Source organism: Anoplopoma fimbria, chromosome 21 (assembly GCF_027596085.1).
Source record: "Anoplopoma fimbria isolate UVic2021 breed Golden Eagle Sablefish chromosome 21, Afim_UVic_2022, whole genome shotgun sequence".
Classification (NCBI taxonomy): Eukaryota; Metazoa; Chordata; class Actinopteri; order Perciformes; family Anoplopomatidae; genus Anoplopoma; species Anoplopoma fimbria.
The window spans coordinates 18,460,608-18,476,660 of record NC_072469.1 but is presented as its reverse complement, the minus strand read 5'-3'; the positions used below and the strand labels follow the sequence as shown (position 1 = coordinate 18,476,660).

Here is a 16,053-nt window from a genome sequence, read left to right as displayed (position 1 = left end):
AATTGTTATCACAGAACAATGAACTAAGCAAACAGCTGTGGATTTCCAAGCAGCATGTTGAAATAACATTAGCATATTTGACTATGATTATAAAGGAAAGATTTATGCTATTTGATTTTATGCCATGGCCTTTTTTTTTAATACTGATTTATTTTGCTTCATATTTTTCCAAAGATTCTCTGTGCAAACCAAAAGCTGTATGAGGTCCAGATGTATCTCGATTCCTGGAAGGAACCATGGGGTGGGGACTGTGAGGGAACAAATTTCAATCCACAAGAGTCAACCCTTCTTCAGCAGCTCTCTGAATTGTAATGGAAATATTAGGCAAATTGACTGGCACATAACAACAGCCATCAACAGAAGTTGAGCATATTGTTTTGCAGTTTGCGTCTGATGTTGTTGCTGTTCAAGTTGTTGCATACCGTTTCAGACAAAGCTTTCCTCTCTTTTGTTAACCTTTGGGTTAACCAAATTCTTCAAACACTCGTCCAACCAGTTCTGAAGAGCAGCACTTCATTTGTTTGTTTCACTATAAGAAATATTCTCATGCTTTGAAATGAAAGTCGTCTCTGTTTATCAGTAAAGGGTGATATGGTCACATGACTTTAACACTGGCTGCTTTGTCTGAGGTGGAAAGTTTGTGTACTGATGTCACATGTACGTCATGTGACATCTAAAAAACTCTTTGAAACTTTCTCTTCACTCCTCCAACCCCCACCCCCTCCTCCTACTTCCTCCCTTCTCCCTGATGATTTCGCCAACTTCTTTGACAAGAAGGTAAACGATATCAGATCCTCCTTCTCTCAGCCCCCCTCTCCCCTAACGAGGTCCTCGACTTTGTTACATCTAACCGCCCCACCACGTGCTCCCTTGACCCGATCCCCTCCCCTCTTCTTCAGTCTATTGCGACTGAACTCCTTCCTTTCCTCACCCACCTCATCAACACATCTCTCGTCTCGGGATGCTTTCCCTCGGCTTTCAAGACAGCCAGAGTCACCCCCCTTCTGAAAAAACCATCACTTGACCCCTCTGATGTCAAGAACTTCAGACCGGTTTCTCTTCTACCCTTTCTATCCAAAACACTTGAACGCGCTGTCTCTAAACAACTGTCTTCCTACCTCCACCAGAATAACCTCTTGGACCCCCACCAGTCCGGGTTCAAGGTGGGTCACTCGTCAGAGACAGCCCTCCTTGCGGTGACAGAGTCGCTTCACGCCGCGAGAGCAAACTCTCCTCTGTCCTGATTCTCCTGGACCTGTCAGCGGCGTTTGACATGGTGAACCACCAGATCCTCCTCTCCACCCTCGAGGGGATGGGCGTCTCAGGCTCTGCACTCTCCCTGTTTGCATCCTACCTGACAGGCCGATCCTACCAGGTGACACGGAGGGGGCCGTGTCGGAACCACGCATGCTGACTACGGGGTTCCACAAGGTTCAGTTCTGGGCCCCCTTCTCTTCTCGCTCTACACAACATCTCTGGGTTCTGTTATTCGCTCGCATGACTTCTCTTACCATTGTTATGCCGATGACACCCAGCTGGTCTTGTCATTTCCTCCCGGTGACACCCAAGTGGAGAAAGCACGCATTGCTGCGTGCTTGGCTGACATCATACTTGAACCCAGATCGAAGTGGATGGCGACACACCACCTGAAGCTCAACCTGGACAAAACCGAGCTACTGTTCCTCCCGGGGAAGGGTTGCCCGCACCGAGACCTGTCCATCACCACTGATGATGCCGTGGTGACGCCAACTCGGACTGTGAGGAATCTGGGTGTGACCCTGGACGACCAACTGTCGTTCTCAGCAAACATTGCATCGGTCACACACTCCTGCAGATTCCTCCTCTACATCATCAGGAGGATTCGCCCCTTCCTCACTGACGAGACGGCGCAGGTGCTCATCCAGGCTCTGGTCATCTCCCGCCTGGACTACTGCAACTCACTACTTGCCGGAGCCCCGGCGTCGGCCATCAGACCCTGGAGCTTGTCCAGAAAGCTGCAGCACGTCTGGTGTTCAATCGCCCCAAGTTCTCCCACACAACTTCCCTTCTCCGTTCTCTACACTGGCTCCCTGTAAGAGCTCGCATCCAGTTTAAGACTCTGGTGCTAGCCTACAGGGCAGTGAAAGGAACAGCTCCTTCCTATCTCCAGGCCATGGTCAAGCCCTACACCCCCGCCCGACCACTTCGCTCTGCGGCCTCAGGGCGATTGGTTGCCCCGTCGCTCAGAGGTCCCTGCGGCCGATCCACCCGGTCACAGCTTTTTTTTGTCCTGTCCCCTCAGTGGTGGAATGAACTCCCCACTGACCTCAGGACAGCAGAGTCGCTGCCCATCTTTAGGCGCAGGCTGAAAACTCACCTCTTCATGAAGTACTACCCTGAGCCTTCCTCGTAGCACTTATTGCATTCGTATTAGTTTGTTGCACTTATTGTATTCGTATCAGTTCGTTGCACTTATTGTATTCGTATTCGTTTATTGCACTTACCCTATTCGTATTAGTTTGTAGCACTTATTGTATTCATATTAGTCTGTTGCAATTATTGTTTTCGTAGTAATTTGCCTCTGCACTATACTTTTGCTCTGGTTTATGCTTGTAGATGCTTGTTTAAGAAAGGAGATGCACTTATGACTTCTGGTGACTAGTAGTTCTCTTGAATACCTATGTTGAACACACTTCCTGTAAGTCGCTTTGGATAAAAGCGTCTGCTAAATGACTGTAATGTAATGTAATGTAAATGTAGTTTCATACTGCATATGTTGTGTTCATTTTCTGAACCTAAAAGACAGACAGTTACTCAGTTGAGAAATTAAGAAAATTAAGACAAAAAAATCATCATATCTTCCTGTCCAACACTGTGAGAAAAAGCATGTCTGCCCCATTTGTCTGTAGGGAGGGGGTCCTTTTATTCACACTGAAATTTAAATACTACCTCCATGTCACACCACACCCTTCAGCTCACTCTCAGGGGCTGAATGTGTGAAACCTGCGTGAGATTTGGATGTGGAAACTGATCATCCTATCTGCATAGTGGCTGAGACTTTTGTTAACTCGCATGAGCTTAAAACATCTCAAAACTATTTAATCAATACAGTGCTAAACTGGAACAACTGGTCGTCTGTAAAGGCATAGTTTCTGCTGCAAAACAAACTCGATCTGGGTTACTTCCTGTAAGTCGCTTTGGATAAAAGCGTCTGCTAAATGCCTGTAATGTAATGTAATGTAATGGGTGTGATCAGTGAAACTAACACTCTTCCCTGCTGGTCTGCCAAGTTTCAGCACATGGGAGAAGTTGGCCCTCAGAATATCTGCCAGAAAGGGTTGATTTTAACCCAAACCATGATACTTCCCTTAACCTAACCAAGTAGGTTTGTAACCTGAACCTAAGGAAATTTCAGAAAACTTCTTCCATGTGCCCAGTTCCACATAGGACACTCAGGACATCCGGTACTGTCAATCCCTTACCACTAGAGGGCCCAGTTTGACAACACAAAGGAAGTGTTATTATTGCTCTATTATTAAAACTAGTTATAATGTCTTTTTCAAAAAAACAATTATCCAAAAAGTAAGTCATTTTTTGTCTTGCTACAAAACTTTTGGATTTTTTGTTTCAAATAAACTTACACCGGTCCTAAACTTGGTAGACAATAAACAAATGAAAGGAACCAATACAATAGTTTTATAGTCATACTCTGACGCACAGCAATAAGTTTTCAGTTTAATCATTGAGTCATTACATCTGGTAAATGTAGGAGGGAACAAATCATGATAAATTATTAACAACAGGTGTGTCACCTGACGTGAACAAGGAAGCTGCTCTTGGGTAAAGCAAAACCGGGTTGCTCTTTTGTTTGGGAAACATTTCACATGCAAAGAGAGATGCAGATAGCAGAGCTGTACAAGAGTGGTTAAGTGAACAGTTCTCAGCTTCAGGGGTAGCAAAAATGATGAAAAAAATCTTCAAAAGCCTGGCCCTTTTTGTTTTTTTTAGTGTGGCATGTTTTGTGGTGCTTCTATTTTACAAAAATGACGGCACTATATATATTTTTTCAAAGTCAAATCGTTTTGAAAATGGAAACACCACACTTATCCACTTGAGGAAAGACCTTGTTGAAACGAAGACTAAAGTCCTAAATGTCAGCCACGCAGAGACTCGGATGCCATCCACTAAGAGCAAGACTTTGGGACGCTGCCCTGACACCCCTCCAAATCTTGTGGGTCCACTCCATGTGGAGTTTGATTCTAAACGTACGTTGGATGAGGTTAGGAAGACAATCAGTTCTCCTCTTCAGGAAGGAGGACGACACAAGCCACCAGACTGTATTGCCCAACAGAAGGTAGGTGAAAGAATGTATATACAAATGAATAAATGAACAGAATAATAATTGGAACAGTTTACCGTGATTTTAGATAAGTTTCAAAACTTGAGTCAAGTATGTCATACATACTATTTGTATAATGTAAGAAAATAATGATAACTAAACACCAATAACTAGTAAGTCAATTTAAATTATTGCCAGGGTATTCGAAATAACAACAAAAAATGTATGTACAATAAGTAAAGACCTACAAGAATACAGAACGTGGGAACAGAACTGTGGAGCATTGCAACATTGTAATAATGGATATAAATAAAGATAAGTAAATATTAACGCAAAGATGCTGTATGTATATGAACCTAAGTAAAGATAAGTTAACGATTAACCGATTACTGATTGTAAAAAGATAACAAATTAACACTGTGGCATTTTTGATGAATGCATTTAAAGGTAAGGCTTATTTCTGTATGTACACCATGTCTATGTACAGAGTTCAGGACAATTCAAATGGTCGGTGCATTAGTACACAAATTACTGACAGTTTTCATGATGGTTTTCAATTTTCCGGCCAAAGCAGCTCACAAAACATTGCTGTATTTCACCCTGCAGATATAGAAATTTCAAGTCATATTGGACTTGTACTTTCATTTTTAAGTGGTGTTTTCTTGTGTGTGTGTATTTAGCATTCAATTCTGTCCAACACATGTATACTTGTTATCTATTATTTTTAATTTACTTCATTCTGTTTTCTCTTTAAAAAAATAAAAAAATAAAATGGGAAAAAAAAATCTGAATGATATCAAAAGGAAACTTTTATAAGTAGGCCAACCATATGAGCTCACTAAAACCAATTTCCCCACATTCTATCAGACGTACTCATATTATCAGGGTTTTATGTATTATATGTATGTATATTATATGTTTTGTTTACTAAAAGGAAAAACATCAAAATCATAATGTACATTTATGTTAAAAGCCAACAGACTAATTTCATTTGTTTAGGTGGCGATCATCATTGCATTCCGCAATCGGCACGAGCACCTAATTCATTGGCTCTATTACCTACATCCTATATTGATACGACAGCAGTTGGACTACACAGTGTATGTCATCAACCAGGATGGAGACGGCGTGTTCAACCGGGCTAAACTGATGAATGCAGGCTACGTGGAAGCGATGAAGGAATATGATTATGACTGCATGGTCTTCTCTGACATAGATTTGGTTCCTATGGATGACCGTAACCTCTACAGATGTTTTGACAATCCTCGACACTTGGCTGTGGCTATGGACAAATTTAACTTCCACTTACCCTACAACGCCTACTTTGGTGGTGTTTCTTCCTTGTCCAAGAGCCAATTCTTGAAGATAAACGGCTTCCCGAACACGTACTGGGGCTGGGGTGGTGAGGACGACGATATCTATAAGCGAATTATCTTTCGTGGCATGTCCATTTCTCGACCTAATTCGCTGATGGGAAAGTACAGGATGATCAAACATAAGAGAGACTTGCACAATGAGGCTAATCCAAAGAATCCTGGTAAACTGAGTCAAACCAAGTCGACCATGGACAAGGATGGAATTAATTCCCTCAAATACACAGTCAAGGAGATTAAGAAGGATATACTGTTCACTTTTATCAATGTGGATATTGAGGCTCCACTAAAGTGAATTAGGATCGAGCCTGTGGACCTTGGACTGCTGTTGACAATTGATTCATTGGTGTTTCTGCCTCTAACAAAAGGTCAACTAGTGATTGTTAGCTCTTAAAGCCTCTAGGGCTGCTGTGTGTCTTGGTGTAGGGTTGTATGCAAACCTGTGTGGGTGTGTGTGTGTGTGTGTGTGTGTGTGTGTGTGTGTGTGTGTGTGTGTGTGTGTGTGTGTGTGTGTGTGTGTGTGTGTGTGTGTGTGTGTGTGTGTGTACGTGTGAAGCGAACTAAAGTTTACATAGTAAATTCAAAGTACAGATATTGATAGTACAGATATATCTCAGCTGCTTTGGTAAAATCCTCAAATAACAATCATTACTCTCTAAATAGAATGTGAAATAGTTTTTGTCTTTACGTGATTTCTCATTGCATCCACTCATAATTCAAATGTAGGAGTACACGTTTGTTTAAAGGTACCCGTGAAGCATTGAGCTACTCTTACCGATGGATTCAGAGACAATAACAGTAAACAGTCTGCTCAAGAAGAAGGAAAGATGGCGGTTTGGACAAGTGAACACATCCATTTGATTTGTATGTATTACAGGGGAAAAAAAAAAACATATATATATATATATATATTATATAAGTGGTTTTATATTTTATTTGGGATTTACACAATATTTTTCTAAATGTTTTCTTCATGATTTTGTATCGAGACAATTGTCTTGAGTGTACAATGCAGTAACAACCTTTTTGTACTTGACATTACTGTAACTATTCACTGAACATACTGGAATGCGTGATGAAATGAAACAGGGTTTTTTTTTGGTGGCAGTGATGCACAAGTTGATGTATCTTATTTATTGGAGGAAGATGGGTTCACTGCTTTAAGTTATTCATGGGCTTTTGTAATGAAGTTGTGTTCTGCATACCTGATTGTACTTTTGTTTTGTGAACTGCAACAATGTTTTAGAAAATGTCCTTAGCTATTGAGAAGAACTGTATTGAAATGCATGGCCACTATGGTCCAGCACTGAGCTTGCCCGTGTACATCCAAACCTAATTATTCTTATAAGCGCCTTTCAACTCAACAAAGGAGGGCAATCCATAATAACAAAAGATGACAGTGGAAGGAAAACGGAAAAATAATAAATTATAATTTGCGCATTATTATTATATTCCTTTATTGATCCCCATGGGGGAAATTCGAGCATCGCATATGTTGTACGCTTGCTCAATGAAAGTTTGCCTGCAAGCTGGAACATCACTAACAAAACTTATTTACCATATTTCCTCTTTATGCTCTGCATATTAAGTGCTCTTCTTTACAGGTATAGAAAACAATCTTTCCCCAAATGGAACATTTTCGGTCCGTCAGTTGCAGTTTTGAACTTTGCTGGGGTGTATTAAGTTCTGCAAGGTTCATGAAAGGCTTCTGTTATAATTGTCTTGGCTCATATCAGGTAACGTGTATTAGAAACACTTGCTGTAACTAAAGCGAAAGCAGGAAAAGTATCCACAGTAACATAATAAGGACATTTCAGATTTTAAGTATATAGTTTTTTTTTTCCAATCACTTTCATTTTCTAAAATAACTTTGATCTGTCTTTTTAGTCCCAGGTTAGTTTTCTGAGTCGCTTAAACTCTTTCCCCCTCTGGAATGACCTACTTTTCAACTCATATCAGATTGTATTCCTTGTTTGGATTCTCCCACCACCCATTTTCCTTTTTTTTTAACAGGTACAGTTGGAGGCCTTAGGGATTAGAGAAGTGTAACCTGACAAGCCAGTCATGCAGTAAATGTTTTATAAAAAGTATTTTACAGCCCCGAAAATACACACTCACAATCACAAGAATACATATGGAGTGTATATCCCTGTCTGCCCAACATCCAAGGGAATTCTTCCTCATTGTTGCTCTATTAAATGAGAGGCAACACAACCCGCTTTGAAAGGGGGACCAACTCATTTTAATGTGTAGCTCATTATGTTAAAATGATGATTATCTGGTTAGGGTTGGGTTAGGGTTAGTGCGTCTCACAAAATGTTGAGTCCTGAATTCAAGACATTGTACTGTGTATCACAGCATTAACTCACTCCCCTGACCTTGTATCCTTAAAGGAAATTTCAGTCATCATTCATCTTGTGATTCATAATTCAATTCATATTCCACTTTGCTGCTCACAAGGTCCCATTCAGTTTTGAACATAATTAAACATTCTTGTTTCCTGTCGCTTCATCCCATCAAAGTCAGAATTTGCAAGTAAGTACACACCAGATTTGGCTATGGTGCCAAAGCTTCTCTCAGTATCCCTCTATACTGCATTCTCCCATCTTCACAGTGAGCCAAACATATCTACCCATTCACAGAGACAACAGCTTGTCTGCCGATTAATTATTGACAAGTGAAACGATTACACAACATTGCCCTCAGAGGAACCAGGGCATCATATGAGAGAGAGTGAGAGAAGTGTGGTAGGCTAGAGGAATAGGGGAGGAGAAATGTTGGTGGTAGTGGAGGTGATACTGGGGGTTTCCCATGTGTTTAGAGAGGTGAAAACCGGTGGTACTGAGTGGAACCTTTACATGATGTGTTTAGAGGGTGTGTGCTAAGCGCATGACAACAGCAAATGTTAATGTGCACTTCAACATGTAGGTTAGTGTGTGTTATTATCTGTATAAATGTTCACCTCCAATCACGTTTCTCACACACTGTGTCAGCAACCCCCCAAACACTTGCCCATCCTCCTTCCTGCCCAGCCCCCTCTTTTCATTGGTTGACCTAGTGGAGTTACTATGGGAACGACTGTAGAGAGGCTGCCATACGAAATGTGGGGTACAGCTTTTGAATGGTGCTTAGGGCTTCATCATACAGACACACACACACACACACACGCACACATTTATCAGCGCAAGGAAACCCTGCCTACCATCATGGTATCATTTTTTAGAAATATCAGTACCACCTTCATTCAACTCTATGTTAGCATTTTTCTCCACCAGCATCTGCAATTTAATATGTTGTTCTATAGAGGGTTTCTTTCTTGGGCTTTTGAAAAGCTCAGATTTGTAATTGTTGTTTATATGCTATAATATTTTTCACAATGTATATATGTATATCTAGTGCACTACTGTGCTTTCCAGAAAAATATAAACACCTAATCCTTATGATGTCTCCTTAGTTTAAGTCTGCAGAATGCTGTTAAAGTTTACCTATAATTGAATACTTCATTGAATACTTATACAACTTAGCTTTGAACACAGACAAAACATCTTAAAATCAGCTGAAAGACATCCAGACTTGGGGCTAGAAAGTAGCTTATTATAACACCCTCATAATTGATTATCTGGAATAAACGAATGGAAAAAGTGCTTATACCTCTCATTTTAAAGACTATGCTACTTTTTAAAGAAGAAACAGCACAGTCATAGTCTTAAGAACAAAATGTTAAGCTTCTAAGCAATAATTCACATAACAGAATAACATTCACCTGTGTTCCATTAAGCACACTCATGGGTTCTGCCCATGATTTTGCCACTAGGTTTAGCTTGGGGCTAATATCAGCTAATATTAGCAAACATTATACATGTATTGCAGTAACTGACATTACTGAGTCAGTTTGCTGATCTAATGACACTTCTCTTCTTGTGTTACTATTAAAGTATGTTTTAGCTAAACATCTATGTATATTGCAACTTGCAGCTGCTGTTGATCAAACCTAAATCAGCTGGCTAAAAGCTTTATTTAGTAGCATTGAAGCCAGACAAGCCCTCACTCACATCTTGATCTCTCACTTTTCCTTTGCAGTTCTTTCTCATTCCCTCACATGTTTTCTCTCTTTAACGGCTCATATAAGTAACGTATTGTTTGGCACAGACTAACTCCTCCCTGTCTCTCACTTATACCAGATTAATGCACCAAAGCAAACACGCACACACAGAGTCAAACATGGCTCACAATGAGGACGAGTGTCCACATCCAGCACCCAAGCAGAAGCAGATTAATGATGAGATCAGCCGACACACACACACACACGCACCAGCACACACCATTCTCACTGTCGCCATCACTAGCTTTGATCTGGTGGGCTGGTACAAGTGAGTGTTACGTAACGCTTTTAAATCAACCTCAGGGTGCAGAAACAGAGAGAGAGAACTGGATAGAGGGAGGGGGGGTTTGTTGCACCATCACAAAGGGGATTCGCACTGCACCAAATCCACCTCCCGCTACACATGCATGCGCACCCACACCACAACAACATATGAGCTCTCTCCATAGCAACATGTGTCTTCCTCGAAACAATGAGACCCTCCCTTTCGCCTTTATTCAGGACACATAGATGCAAACACACAGGTTCCATATCCACAGGCATCAGCTGCCTGTCTTTGTCATCATGTTGCCTGTCTTTCCCTGTATATATGCATCTTTAGCCACTAGAGACCAACATCAGACAATGACACATCCATCAGGCTTTCAGCTCAGTAATCAATATAATGTATTGATAACCTATTGCTCCCAAGCCGAGCAGACCTCTCTCCACGTGTGACGCCACAACACAAACGCCACACGCTGCACATCAACAAAAGCATCTCTGTTTCTCACCCTCCCTCCCACCCAACCTACTCCTCGGAGATTTAAGCCACCAGGATGTGGGGGAGGAATGATGGAGGCAGGGTGTGTGTGTGGTGTGTGTGTGTGTGTGTGTGTGTGTGTGTGTGTGTGTGTGTGTGTGTGTGTGTGTGTGTGTGTGTGTGTGTGTGGGGGGGGGGGGGATTATTGTGTAAATGCGGTGACAAAGAGTCAGGAGCTCATCTCTCAGCGCAAATAGTTTTATTCATTAAATATGAAAAGTGGAAAGATTTCACACTGTGAACAGACAGACGGTTAACAAAAAAAGAAGGAAAACATAATGTGCTATTCCATCACAGCAAATTACCAAATAAAGGCCCAGATTTGTTATCAGAAAGAAAGGAGAGAAGCATCTCGGAAAAAATACAAGGTGGCAATATGACTGTCTCTGTGGTTGATGTCATTACCGCGTATAGGCCAGTGCAACAGTTCAAGGGACCCAAACTTTACCTTTCATTGCCATACTTGGAAAAATTGGAGAAACAAGTTCTACTTAAACAACAAACTGCAGAATATGGGACATAAACTGAGGAAAACGCCATATTTAAACAAAAACCTGTTAAACACATGATCGTTCCTTGTCCAGTTCATAGCGCCCTACTCTCTCCTAATCTTAACAGTAACACAATTTGATTGGTGACAGCGTCGTAAAGTGATTTTTAGACTCTTAGGCTAACAATCAACAAGCATCCCCACTGCTGTTTGATAAAAAATACTGTTTTCTTAAATTATTTTAGCAAGAATACTTTAAAGGTTTAAATTGTTGCCCATTTCAATCACCCCAAAATCGTCCATCTTTCACTCTTTTGTCAATCAGTACTCCAAAGAAAGGAGAATGAAAGCGATTGCATACTAAATCTAAAAAGTGAAGAGTACAGTGTATGCAGAGAAAACATGAATGGTAATGATCTTTCTCTGATCCTCAGATGACCTTTAGCCTGCCCCTTCTTTATCGGGTGAGAAACACACTTATTGTAGACCTGGGATAAGGTTACCCGATGACCTGTTCTGCACTACACCATCAGAAGGTTGAAAAGATATCTGAACCTGGAGCAGTGTTGTGGATCAATCATCACATTCTAAATGAGATAGAAAGCTATCATGAACTAGACTGACCCTCAAGTGTCATTGTAATCGTTGTGGTTAGGATTAGAGATAACTTGCATCATCTCGAATGTCTTTCCCTACGAAAATCCCTCTCTGTAACTGAAGAGTAGGGAACACTATGCTCCCTGTAACTTGTCTCACTGAATCGCAGACAAAGGCCTTTTAATACACCCCCTCATTCTTAAAACAAGTGGTGCTTTGCGAGGCTCAACACACTGTGCAGTAGTTTGTCATCATTTTTCAGAGCAGGGGGGATTTAGAAATAAGTCAACTCCACCATTTGTCTTGCCCCAACAAAAGAGGGACAGAGATGCAAAGAGACCAACACAGCTGACCAATGATCTACAATGATGCCAAGCTACATTCAGATTCACACACAGCTGCGTGGGGTTCAGAGAATGAAGTTAAAATACAACAGCATAGAGAGTGAGGGTGAAGCAGTTAGTCCACAAGTTTTTTCTTTGCATTTTAAGCTGTGATCCAGTTAAGAAGTATTATCTTTATCTGAAACCCTGTCAGAATTTACTTGTGGGTTTTTTCTGGATCACATCCTATTTGAAAAACACTTGCAGGCATATTCTGGCTCTCTAAAACTGGCTGACAGCAAGGATGCCTCCCCGTCATCCAATAACATCAGCTTGTACAGTATGTTGGTAGTAAAGAACAGAAAGCAGAGCCTTAAGAAGCTGGTGCCATCACAGTTTAGGATCCGAGCAGTGTTAATTAGGATGGAGGAGTCTAATGTATAAAAACAGAATGAAATCCAGCGAAGAAGAAAGTACTAACTGTAAAAAAAAAAGTAGTTGTTTGTGCATGTGTCCTTAGAGAAGAAAGTCATCCAGTGTAGCTACAAAGACAGTGCCAAAGGTTGAACAGTGTGTATAACTAAGGTCATTCAGTAATAGATGATGTTCCCTGACCTTTGTGCCCTTTATGACTGGCACTGCATGCAGAGAGGGAGAGAAAATATTTGTGTGCATGTCTGAAAATCTATGTGTGTTTGTGTGTGTGTGTACTGAAGCATCAGTGCAAGGGATCCATCCAGGTTGAGTATTGCGATAGTTCTGCAGGTTTTCATTGGTAATACAACAGTTGTAAATCCCAGAGATTTACATCCTATGGATGTACTTTGGGCGATGCAGTCAGGTAAAAGTGAAATCCGGATGAAACAGGCTGAAGCCAAACTTTGTCCGTCCACAATAATAATAATAAAAGCCAGTCAGAACAGAGGAGTTCTCTCCCTTTGTAGCTGCAAAGTAGGTTAGTAATAAAACCAGATCTCAGTGTTCATTCGTATTTTTGCACATACAGTTTATTAATCAGTGTGCGGTCAGAAAAAATCTTCAAAAAGCTAAAGAAAACATACAACAGCCAAACCAAAAATGCTGGGTTATTCCAGGCTGTGGATCGAGTTGAGTCAGCTTAAGGGAGATGAGAAGGATATTTTTAAACTTTGGTTCTAAAATCAAAAGATTAGGAGGTAATTTGTTACCGATTAGACAAGATGACGATCTCAGAAAAAACAACGCTGATTAGATTAGGTCCGTATAAGCAAATTATGTAATGCCATGTGGAGATCCATAGTAAAAATGTAAAATATAAAAGGTGCTCTGCTTTTTTCCTTTTTTTGCAGTGTGCAGTCATAAGCTGTCAAACTCTCAGCAGGTAAAGGAGCTTTTCCAGGAAGTTACAAGGCAAATGTGTCGATAGCGAGTCCATGGATTGTCAAAAGTCAACCACTTAAGTTCCAGTGAGGGCTGTGAAGTGTTTTTGGAGTCTCCTCGTGACTTTCTCAAGTGAACAAAACCACCTATTCTATCCTAGCCGGTTGAAAGCCAAAACACTCAAGGAATGAGAGCTTTAAAGATTTCAGAGGAATTTATAGGCTGTTAAATCTACAGCTCAACATTTTTCTTGGTCTGGGAAAACGTTTGGCTCTGCAGAAGCAGCACTGAAGTGATGTACACTCAAGTCTTTAAGTAAGAGGGCGAAAATCCCCCATTTGACTGGAGCTACTTCTTGTGGGCGGTTCCTCTGGTTGTGCTGCCAGGTTTGTTTCCAGAACGACGGACCGGCACCTTGGATACAGGGATTCTGGTGCGAGCTGGGGGAAGCGCCTGGGTCTTTGGTGGAGGGGACTCAGCCTCTACAACAGACGAGAGGGCTGACTGGCTTACAGAGTGGGGAGGTGGGGTTTGTCTGCTGCTCACTGGGATCTTGGATTCCCGAGGAAGGCTTGCGCTGCCTTTCATTGATTGGAAGGAGGAAGAGGAGGAGGAGGAAGGAGGAGTTGTTGGAGAGGTGGGGCTCAGCTTGTATTCAGTGGATGGAGAGGGGGTACTGTTTAGATCTTCATCTCCCTCCTGCTCCATATCCTCTCCTACCTCTTCGGGGTCATTGTAGAGGTCGTACAGGTGGTCTCCAGAGCAACTGTCGCGTGATAGGGCCGTCCTCTGGTTGCGCTGCAGCCCGCTCTCATCAGGTGTTGCCGTGGGCGTTGCAGAGGGTGTGTCCCAGTAACCCTCATCACTAAGTGGCTCTTTTTCTCCAGGGGATGTGGGATGACGGCCATGTGTGTGAGGGAGGGGGGGTTTTGCTGCACGGCCCCCTGCTGCACCAACTACCGGAATCTTACTGAGCCCCAAGGCCTTCACCGGGGGCAACTTGCGGTCTGCACTCCTGTAGGCTGAGAGCAGGTGGCTGCTGGCAGGGTTGGACGTGGCACGAGGTGGAAAAGTAGAAGTTGGGGTGGAAGAGGGAGGTTGATGCAATCGAGGCAAAGCAGGAGAGTTGTCACCTGTTGAGGGCAGCATGTGCCAGAGCCCCTGCATGTCTGCATCGTCCACTCCCTCTGGACTTGCCATTTCTTCTCCTCCGCCCATGTAGGCCACCACACCGCTACCTGCTGGGTGCTGCTGTGGTGGAGGCGGTGCCCGGGCCCGGGCTGGGAGGGAAGAAGGCACTGAGCTCATGGGAACAGAGAACATGGGTTGGGTCAGCTGCGAAGGTAGAGGGGGTTTGGTTGGGGAGCAACGAGCCGTGGTGCTGGTGATACCAACGGCTCTCCCAACGCCGCTCCTACACTCCCCCCTCCTCCCCCACTGCTGCTGCTGCTGGTGCCGCTGCCCCCGTTGCCCGCTGGCCCATCCTCCTCTGCGTCAGCAATAATGTCACCACAGCCTGTCAGTGAATCAAAGCTCTTGAGGGATGTGACGTCAGTGAAGAGGAGAGAGCATAGGCGGTCCACCGAAGGTTCTGAGGGTGGGTCACCTGCGCTGCAGCGCTCCAAAGGGGGCGTAGCGAGGGAGGGGGTGAGGCTGGAAATTGATGCTTTGGCTTTTTGGATGGGAGGGAGCAGTGGCGAGTCAGTGGGTGTGTAAGGAAACGGGGAGTGTGGCTCACCAGATTGCCCTGGCATGTCAACACAGTGTGGGGGTGTCATGGTAACACTAGTAGTAGGAGTCTCCGGGTTAGGTGATGCATCTGCATTCCCACAATCCACTTGGTGATGATGCGGAGGAGGTTCAAGGGTTAGCGTAATATCCTTTACCTTTTCAGATTCGGGAATATCCCCATCCTTCTCCGTCTTACGTTCCACCTCTTCCCCCTCTACCTCGTTTGTTTTTTCCTTGCGTCTCCATCGCATGCTGCTAAAAAAGCCCTTTAGGCCCCTCCCTCTTCTAACAAGCCCTGCCCCTCCATTTTCGCTCGACCTAAAACTCCCACGTCGGAGCAGCGAGAAGAAACTCAGGGATTTGCTGAGGGACCTCACCGGCCCTGCCTCCAGGATAGCAAGCCCCTCCCCTCTCTGTCCATCAGCATCGTTATTAGGGCTTGTTAGTCCATCGTGGGTTTTGCTCCGAACGAGCTCTACCGATGCCGCCGAGCCATTTCCGTTCAAAGAATTCCCATTGTCAGAATTCCCGTTGCTCCCGCTGTACGTAGCCCCTTTGTTCCTGAAGGAGAAGAAGCTGGCCATCCCGGAGCCGGTGCGCCGCTTTCCGAAGAGTTTGAAGGCAGCTTTGTTGATCTTTCCGGTGGGCTGGGGGTCACACTGAGGGGCCACAGGAGGCTCCACACACTCCGTCTGCACCTCCATTATCTAGCACTCTATAGCTCCCACTCTATCGTCTCCCTCAAGCTCTCCAGCTGCCTTTCTGTCCTCTCTATCTCTCTCTGGCCACACATACACTCACCCTCTCTCTATCACTGTCTCTCTCTCTCTCTCTCTCTCTCTCTCTCTCTCTCTCTCTCTCTCCACCCTGCCGGCTGGTGCTCTTTCACTCCCACTCTGACTTGCTCTAACGCCTGCCTGCTGGTTTTCTCTCTCTGCCTGCCTCCCTCCCCTCCCTC

General features: G+C 43.4%; 2 protein-coding genes across 2 annotated transcripts; one reads left to right on the top strand and one right to left on the bottom strand.

The window, feature by feature from the left end:
* Window positions 1–3,940: 3,940 nt before the first annotated feature.
* LOC129111123 (beta-1,4-galactosyltransferase 1-like) lies at window positions 3,941–5,986 on the top strand. Its single transcript, XM_054623415.1, has 2 exons — window positions 3,941–4,333; window positions 5,318–5,986. The coding sequence occupies exons 1-2, from the start codon at window positions 3,941–3,943 to the stop codon at window positions 5,984–5,986; spliced, it is 1,062 nt and encodes a 353-aa protein (XP_054479390.1).
* Window positions 5,987–13,693: 7,707 nt separating this feature from the next.
* amer2 (APC membrane recruitment protein 2) lies at window positions 13,694–15,799 on the bottom strand. The gene is given in 2 exon segments (XM_054623343.1): window positions 13,694–14,776; window positions 14,779–15,799. Coding segments are annotated over 2 exon segments (2,085 nt in total). The 3' UTR covers window positions 13,694–13,712.
* Between the last annotated feature and the right edge of the window lie 254 nt (window positions 15,800–16,053).